Genomic DNA, 9,427 nt, shown 5'->3' with positions numbered 1-9,427 from the left:
TGTGAGGAAAGGTTAAGGGAATTGGGCTTGTCCAGCTCGGAGAAGAGAAGGCTCCAGGGAGACCTCATTGTGGCCTTCCAGTACTTGAAGGGAGCCTATAAACAGGAGGGGGAATGGCTGTTTATGAGGGTGGATAGTGATAGGACAAGGGGGAATGGTTTTAAACTGAGACAGGGGAGGTTTGGTTTAGATATTAGGAGGAAGTTTTTCCACCCAGAGGGTGGTGAGGCACTGGAACAGGTTGCCCAAGGAGGTTGTGGATGCCCCATCCCTGGAGGCATTCAAGGCCAGGCTGGATGTGGCTCTGGGCAGCCTGGTCTGCTGGTTGGTGACCCTGCACATAGCAGGGGGTTGGAACTGGATGATCATTGTGGTCCTTTTCAACCCAAGCCATTCTGTGATTGTATGATTTTCATTTCATTTGGTGTAGATGTGTATGCAGTAGTTTCTGAGGTACCGTGCATATGGTAAAGCTCACGTTAGTGCTTTAAGGCCCGCTGCTTCCTTTTGTACCAGTCAGCCCTATGGGTTTGTCAGGTGATGCTGGAGTAGGAGTGTCTGTTAGCATTTCAAGAGTCAGGTTGTGCATGACATGATACATAGCGGTCTTTCACTTTTTGTTCCTGCTCTTTTTGTGTGTGCGCAGGAAATATGCTCCAGGCTATCATTCAAGAGCAGCCTGTGCTGCTACTTTGGTTAGATATGAGAAAATCCCATCTCTAGCAAGCAAATGGAGACATGCAGGTGTTAGATGCTGAGCTAACATTTCTTACGATGCTTTTGAAAACAAACACTTGTGACACACGTGTGCATGCATGACAACACTGCTGTGGAAATGGGCTGTTTTTCTTTCTGGGATCATTGTGTTCTGGGAGGCAGCAATCTCATGCAGCAAACACTTGGTAGCAGAGCCTCTCACCTGTGCTGCCAAGCATCACATTCCCAAAACACCTTGGGTACCCTACTTCTAAGTGAGCTTAAAACATGAGCGTGTTGTGGGTGTAAGACTGAGTCCCTGTTACCTAGGCCATATGGATGGGCACTGCTACTAATAGGGGGGTGGTTACAGCTAAGGTTTGTCTTACAGTGTTCTGTTTTGAAACTCTTTAGAGCCACTTAATTGACTTCACTGGGCTTTGGATCTTCGAATTAAGAACCCACCACTTAGCTGACTTGCAGAGTCAAACTTCTGAAGCAGTTTTCCCCAAGCTGCCTCTCTGCTTCTAGATGAAGGGATCTGGATTTGGAGGCAAGCCTGAGAACTAAAAATATATCCCACAGCAATAAATAAACATTTCTCACAGCAATTAAAAATGGATTCACTTGATTAATTGACTGTGGCAAGTAACTTATTGAATGAAAATGTGACTGTGGATGATCATGATATGTTTTCTTTAATGTACTCAAGCTTCGCTTGTATTTTCAGGGAGAAAGATCTCAATGCTAAGTTTATTATTTCAATGGAGAAAAATAAAACGACAATCACAAACTTGAAGGTGAGTAAGCAATTTAAAGTAGAAAATATTAACCAAATAGCTGCCGAAAGATGACTGCATGAAACAGTGGTGCTTACTACATTATGGAGAACAGCCCTTCGTTTTTAAATTTTGAAGTAATCCTTAGGGGTCAATGTATGACTTGCTGTACTGCAGTTTTTTGATAGCCAGTCTGCAGGCTGTATCTCTTAGGTTTATTGCCATGAGTGTTACTTAGCTGAAAGATGAAAACCTAAAGTAGAAGAAAATTACATGCCCGGTAGCTATTAAACCTTCAATTTATCTGTAGAAGCAGTCTCCTGGAATTCCCATGCAAACGAACTAAACACAAAGTACCCATCGCTTGCTATAATATTTTGATTTTATATTTTAACATTTCTCTTGCCAAGAGAAATCGTGCAAAACAAATAGAGTTTTGCAAGTTAGTTTCCAATGACAAATAAGCAAAAGGGAATTTCAGTGCAGTTTGTTGAGACAGATGGATTCGGGTGGCAGTGATTCTTGCTGAAGTGCATCACTAACTGTCATGTCTTGAGAAAATGATAGTGTAAGCAACAGGTATGTAGTGCTGTTTTAATGAGGGCTCTGTTCTGAAATGCTGATTGTGGTGCAAAGGTCTCTGGCTCCTATTACTTATAAGTGTTCGAAGATCCCTTAGTATAATCTGGCTAAGCATAAGAATTGTGACAGGAATATACTGTTATGAGCAGTAAGCTAAAGCTAAAATCCAAAGGATTCCTGCTATGCTGTCATGTAATGTGACAGTCCTTACTTCTGAGCTGTGTACGTTTTTTCACTGTTGTTAGAATAATAGGCTAGCCTTCATCGCAGATGTCTTGTGTAGCCTGAAGTTGCATTTGCATTCAGATTAGTTGTTAAAAAATATTTTTAATTATGTCATCAGCATGTATTGTACCAGTTCATTTTCTTTTCTTTTATAGATACCAGAGGGCGGTACTGGCGATACAGGAAGAGAAAGAACTAAGACCTTTACCTATGATTTTTCCTATTTCTCTGCAGACAGTAAAAGTCCCAGCTTTGTTTGTCAAGAAACGGTAAGATTTCTAGTTGTTAAAAAGAAGTTGGTTTCTTCTTCCCTCCCACACCCTACTCTGTCTCTGTGGTAAAAGCATTATTGAAACTTCTTTCCACTGAAAGTGCTTCCCTCGTAATTTAGAAATTCCCTAAGTGCCTGGGAGTTTGAATGCTTTCTTATCCTTTCTTTTCTTTTTTTTCTTTTTCTTTTTCTTTTTGTTTTTTCCTTTTTTTTTTTAACTTATTTAACATGGTTAAATGCTATGTTTTCTAATACGGCAGGCTAAATGCCTTCTCTTGTCTGGTTTGTCTTGTAAGGTCAAGCTAGACAGCTTCTCTGAGCTCCTTTGTGAAAGGAAGCGTTAGGTTTGTTTTGAAAAAGCTTTTTGAAAAAAATCACTTTAGAGGAGCAAGCATATATCTTTAATTCAGTTAGACAGAAACATTCTTTGCTAGTTGAAATGTTCTTTTTTTTTTTTTTCCCGAAAAGATTTGGTACACACTGAAGGACCTCTTGTCATAGTTTCTTCCTGCTCGTCCGTTGAGTATTATTCAGCTTAGGAAGAGACAAAAATGCCTTTTTTCCTCCACATACAGAATAGAAAATCTAACTTTGAACAATAGAAGGTTAGAAGAACAGGTTGGCCCGCCATGACCTAGCATTTCACATGGACATAGAACCTCTTTACTATTTCACATTCCCAAATAAACTTATTCAGTGACTTTCAAGTGTTTGGTTATATTCTCTTTTGGCTTGTGGAATGTGGGGATTATAAGCTGAAAATCTGAGTCTTTCTTTCCCCATAAGGTAATGTAAGGGTTTGCTGCTGAATATGCTGTAAGTCAGATGACTACATACTTTTTGGTTTGTGTCTTATCTATTCTGTAAATCCCAAATTCAGGGTTATCGGTGTGGCTAATCCTAAAAGGCCTCAGAATAGAACTAAGAAGAGGAAACAAAGTTGAAGCCAATTTAAAATATTTAAAAGAACAGTGACTAAACTGCTTGATTAGGAATTTATACTTGACATTTCTCTTCAGGCATTAGCATAAGCAGGAGATGATCATATTTCCAGAATCTTCTTTATTTCATAAAGTTGTAAACTCAGTGGTGCATGATTTGGATGTTTGAACACTTTCCTAAACTTCATTAAGTAACACAGTTTTTGCTATATTCTCTGAAATATCAAGAAGAATTTACTTGAAATTGATGTAAAAGTATCTTAATTGCTTTAGCGCTGCTGGACATTTGAGAGACATGTTTGAATGCGATGACTGGAATTCAAGTTTGTAATGGGAAGTTTAGTAACTTAAGGAAAAATTTACCTATGTAGGGATAGTTGCAGCAGCCTTGAGCAATGATTATTTTAAAGTCTGTGGGCTTTATGGTGCAGAGCAGTAGGATGCTAAAATAAATCCTAAACACAGCCTAGATGTCCACGTTCAGTATTCTGCTGTTACAGTGTGTCCCACGATGCCAGGCTCTGCCTCCTTGGTCCTTACTGGCAAGGATAACTTCTGTTATTCAGTCTCAAAGAAGTTGTCATCCTATATCAAGCACGGTAATTATAATGTGTGAAAACAAAAGGAATGTTTGAACAATGGAAGTGCATTTTTTTTAAAAACAAAAGCTGCACAAGCTATTGTTTTGGTTGTGTGATTCATTCCACATTTAATTGGAAGGCTTTGTAGTTAAGCTCTTATCGAGTTGCTGCAGAGTTTCCAGTTTACTGCACCAGTGGCATAGAAGAAGGGCGCTTTCGTTCACGTTCGTTTTGCCTGGAATAAAATTGATCTTGACTGTCAGTAGTGTGCTTTGTTTGTGACTGTTGTGTTTTTCCATTTAAACGGCAGAGAAATAATACATGAAATTCTGTCTAATATGACATGCTCCATTAATATGCCTTGTAGATGTAAAGTACATTTTCATATTCAAAAATTAGAGTGGGAGTGGCGATCTGCCATCCAGCCACTTAGTTTGTATTCACATGGGAGGAACAGATAGAATTTTGATGAGCTTACTGACCTTTTGTGACAAAACACTATTGCACTCATTTGTCCTGAAGAAATTAAATCCTAACGGTGTATTTCCTTCTAACCTGTGTGTTAAGTCTGTGTTCAGACCGTGCTGCCTGTAACTGACTGCCCTATGTACTGCCCCAAGTTGTTGAGCAAGGTATACACAGTTTCTTAACAGGGAAAATACATAAAGCTGAGCAGACACATGTGGCTCCCATTTAATATCATCTAGAATGATGAGAGAGAAGAAAACTCAAGTTATGGCCTCAAGCTGGACCAGGGGAGATTCAGGTCAGATGTTAGGAAAAAATTCTTCTCTGGAAGAATGGTCAGGTGCTGGAATGGGCTACCCAGTGAGATGGTGGAGTCACCATCAGTTGAGGTGTTCAAGGAATGTGTAGATGTTGCACTAAGGGACATGGTTTAGTGGAGAACATTGGTGGTAGATGGACGGTGATTCTATGATTGTACTGGAAACCTTTTTCTGGGTAGGCATGGATAAGAATAGTGCAATACATCTTTATGAAGCTGGTGTTGAGGAAAGCCCACAAACATCATGAACGGGGAAAGAAATAAAAACCATTTGAATTTTTGCTGTGATTAAAAGATGTATAGGGAGAACTATTCTGTGGGAATAATGATCTTATGCTTTTGTGACCACAGGAAGACAGTTAATGGTAGCCTGTGCACCCTGGAGGGCTTATGGCTCAGTCCTGAAATGGCTGCAGGATGTAAATGCAGGTGGGAATTTCAGCAGAGCTGCAGTCAAAACAGCAATGCGTAAAGGCTTAATCCAGCTGGTGAGAAAAAAATGGCTATAGAGAAAGGGATGAAAGGGAAAAATCAATGTAGCATGTGCACAGGAGAGAGAACTGTACTGAGCTGCTGCTTCTCAGATGGCAAGAGAAAGGGAAATTGTGCTTTGGCTGATCCCTGTGCTCTTCCTATTAGACAAGTATTACTGATTACAACATTGTAGCTTCTTTGCTCATGGAAAGATCAAGTTAAGTACTACATAGGCTGGCTTGCAATTCAGCATCAATGATTAAGGAATAATTCAGTGCTCCTCCATGAGGAGTGACGTGATTACAGTGAAGGTATGTGCATGTGCCATTCAGTGTTAATAGTGACTTGTACACCTTGATTAATTCAAACCACGTGTATGGAGGAGTGACAGCCAAATCATATGAAACATCTGTGAGATTTTTCTGAAATTCATTTATGGATTGGGAGACCCGTATAAATGTTTTCATTGAGAGAAAAATTGCACCATGTGTTACTTGGGCCAGCGAGGGTATGGGTGGAAGTGAAGGGCAATGTTAATGAGTGGTCAGGAACCTGGGGGGAGAAAGCTGAAGGCAGTGCTGCAGAAAAAGGTGTTGAAGGCACTTGGTGAGAGCTGAATTAGCAGATGAAAATGGACCACCTTATTATGTGATGTGATAGAACCATAGAATCCATAGAATGGCCTGGGTTGAAAAGGACCTCAATGATCATCTAGTTTCAACCCCCTGCTATGTGCGGGGTTGCCAACCGCCAGACCAGGCTGCCCAGAGCCACGTCCAGTTTCTGAGGCAAATGTTTGTAATAAAAGGGAAGGGGCTATCAGAGAAAAGAGGATCACTTAACATTGTAGAAAACGTGGCCTTGTTTGCCTAGGAAGTAATAATTCTTAAAAGCTACTTTTAGAATAACAGGGCCATTTTCTTTATAGACTTGGTTAAATTGTGCCAAAAAACCCACCGTGGAGAAGTGCTAACAGGATTGATAAACACCTCTTTTTGAGACCAAGGCAATATTTGCAGAGCACAGAGAGTTGGCAGAGATGCAAAAAATAAATAGATATTAACAGTAAGGAAGAATGAAAGGCATATCTGAGATGAGCTGAAAACAAAGAGAGCTGCAGAAAGAACAGTGTTCATTTTTTTGTACTTCTGCAAGTCATGTAGATCTCTGAGAGGAAAAGAAGTAGGAAATCCATTGCTGCATGGCTGTAAACTAAATACAGTAGTACCATTTAGCAGTTTGATTAGAAGTACTTCTTTTCTGTCATAGAGTAAATATTGTTGGTTGGTGCCAACGGCTTATTACATGGTAGCTTACTGTGATTGTTTAATATTTGCTGTGCTGGACTGACAACAAAAAAAATTCTTTGTTTTTAGGTTTTCAAAAATCTTGGTACAGACGTGCTTAAGTCTGCTTTTGAAGGTTATAATGCTTGTGTTTTTGCATATGGACAGACTGGATCTGGGAAGTCCTACACCATGATGGGAAATGCGGTATGTAGTATTTTGCAAATGTGCATTTTTGTTCTGTGCATTGAAGATATGCATGTGTTTGTTAGTGCTGTCACCTAGCCTCTCTGTATATTATTGATTTCCCTTGCATCACAACTTCTAGTAGTAGTAAGAGGTTTTAGAAGCTCTTGTTTCTTCTCCAGGTAAATATTTACCCCTGCAAGAAGTGTCTTTAAGGGATGCTCTGTTACACTGAACAGGAAGCAATCATTTTCACTGTGTAACAGAACTAAACATTTCAAATTTTATCACTGATTTTCCATGTTAAACTTGAAGCAAAAAAAGAAGATGCATTTTAAGTACATAAGTACAATTTTTTTCTGAAGAAATCTCATTTTTAGACTACTTTTGAAGGGTTAGAAGATTGAAACAGATCCTTGACCCCTGCTCAGAAAAGGCTATCAAGTGTGGAGTAAGAGTAGCTAAATGTGAGTTTCAATAGGCAGATAATGCTGACTTTAAGGATTCCAGCTTTCTTAGCACTGCAGCGAAGACCCTGAAACAGAGGGCAGGTGTGGTAGGAAGTGCAGATGGCAATCTGTGAGTGAGGAGCAAGAGTAGTTTCTTGCAGCTACCTCCACAATGGCTCAAGGACAAGGACAGAAAGCCTTGGCAAAGCTGTTGGGAATGGAGCAGTGTGAAGGGCTGATGAACCCTGTTTGCAAGGTAGCCTTTAGAAGTTTAATTCCCCTTTAATCCTTGGGAAAAAATACTTTTGCTCCCAGCAGAATTGAAAAGGGGAATATTGCCACTTGTCCTTCATTAGCTCACTCTTTGGAAATGCCACCTTGCATCTCCTTGAGTTTAGGAGAGTAAATTAGCTTTAAATCTTTTTCTTTCAATTGTCAAAGAATAAGTGGCTTCACAATGGTAAGCAAAATAGGCTTTTGTAACCAGAAAAGATCTTATGACCTAGATGTGGATTTCTATTTTGGAAATTTATATGTGACATTTTTATGAGACTGCCTGACTATATGTAATGACCATAATCATCAAGACATGTTGCAAATGAATAGGTGCTGAAGTTTGTTTGACACTATTCGATAATAAAGGTCTAATCTTCTTGCCATGATACATAAATACTTTAATCTGGTTTTGTACAGTGTGTGTATAAAATACACTCAGCTGCCAAGTTAAATGCTTTAAAATTGATGGCCCTGTCCGAGACGCTGTGGTGCTGTAAGAAAACTTGAATTGGAAATAAATTTTCTTTTTCCCACTTCTCCTTAACGAATATGAATTCTAGTCTCCTTTTTCTTTAAATGTATGCTGTTCTTGGCTTTGGAAGGCTGCTTCTTTAGCAGTGTGTGCCTCAACTATTTCAAGAAGTCCATGGAGCAATCTTGAGCAGGGATACTGAAGTGGTTGGAGGTCTATAAAATATGTTCTATCAGGAAAGTCTGACCTGCGTATGCTGAGAAAGGAAGACTGTGGAGCAACAAAAGTCTTCCAAAATGTGAAAGGCTGCTGCAGAAAGGAAGGGAATAATTTTTTTATTTTTCCCCTATTAGGTAGATGGACAAGCAGCAGAATGTTTAAATTACAGTAAAGAGGTTTCTGGTTAGATAACACAGAAGGAAAACAAGCTTTTAATGAGAAAATTAAGTTCTGCAGTGGACTACTTATTTTGGTTCTATAAACTTGAATGATGAGAAATTCTATAACCCTCCCTCCCCCCCAAAAAAAAGATAGAGATGATAAGATATACTTGATCCTACTTTGGAGCAGTAAGGGATGAAAAGGGAGGAAATGTTTAATTTTAGTTTCTAATAAAGAATGTATGTTCTGTAAGATGTACATTTTAGTGACAAAGTGTACCGGGGAGTGTGTGCTCTTACTTCCTCATCACTATCCTGCCATAGTTGAAGTTATTCAATTAGAGTAATATTTTCTATTTAAAGACTCTCCTTGCAACTACTGAATTGTGTCAGTAACTAATGGCTTGCCTAAAGCCTTATGATGGATCTTTCATGTTTTTTTTTTTTTTTTCCAGTATAACTATTTATGTTCTACGTTTGTAGGATAGTAAAGTAAAACGTTAACTTTTATTTACTCCGTATTAAAACTTTAAAAAAAAAAAAAAAAAAAAAAACGTAAAAAAAAAAAAAAAAAAGTAGGTGGGAAATTCTAACGCTGGGCTCTGAAAAATAATGGAAAAAGATGCTCCTGTGTTACCAAAGGCAACCCTCAAAATAAGCATTATTAACTTGTAAGTTTCTCCCTTTATCTGAAGGCTGTTTTATTCTGATTTGGTTGTTACAAACCAAGGTACAGTCAGGGGAAGGTCTAGATATGCTTGAAAGAGAGAGTAGATAATTATTTGGAAGAATGAAGCCCAGCTTAGGAAGGACAAACTGGCTGTCATTTAAAATCTTGGAGAAGGAAGCTAGGAAGAGGAGAAAATGGGGGGGAGAGCATGCAGGTGTGCAGTGATCTAAAATAACAGCATTGGGACTGAGTGAAGAACCAGGTAGGAATACTGTCTGCACCAAGGAAATGAGGTGAGGAGCTCTGTGATAGCATCTGGGAGAAAACTGTCAGAACAGAGAAGCTGAAGAATGAGAAAAGATGGAGAAGTGT

The 9,427-nt window shown here is 39.1% G+C and overlaps 1 protein-coding gene across 1 annotated transcript in view; it reads left to right on the top strand.

The window, feature by feature from the left end:
- Nucleotides 1–1,359: 1,359 nt before the first annotated feature.
- Nucleotides 1,360–9,427, top strand: part of KIF16B (kinesin family member 16B) — a 122,010-nt gene continuing 113,942 nt past the window's right edge. Inside the window, 3 exon segments of the mRNA XM_031552295.1 lie at nucleotides 1,360–1,496; nucleotides 2,438–2,551; nucleotides 6,713–6,829. Of these exon segments, the coding sequence (XP_031408155.1) occupies nucleotides 1,386–1,496; nucleotides 2,438–2,551; nucleotides 6,713–6,829 (342 nt within the window). The 5' untranslated portion in view covers nucleotides 1,360–1,385.

Source organism: Meleagris gallopavo, chromosome 2 (genome assembly GCF_000146605.3).
Source record: "Meleagris gallopavo isolate NT-WF06-2002-E0010 breed Aviagen turkey brand Nicholas breeding stock chromosome 2, Turkey_5.1, whole genome shotgun sequence".
In the NCBI taxonomy this organism is placed as follows: Eukaryota; Metazoa; Chordata; class Aves; order Galliformes; family Phasianidae; genus Meleagris; species Meleagris gallopavo.
The sequence above is the reverse complement of the archived record's forward strand: the minus strand, read 5'-3'. Positions and strand labels throughout refer to the sequence as shown.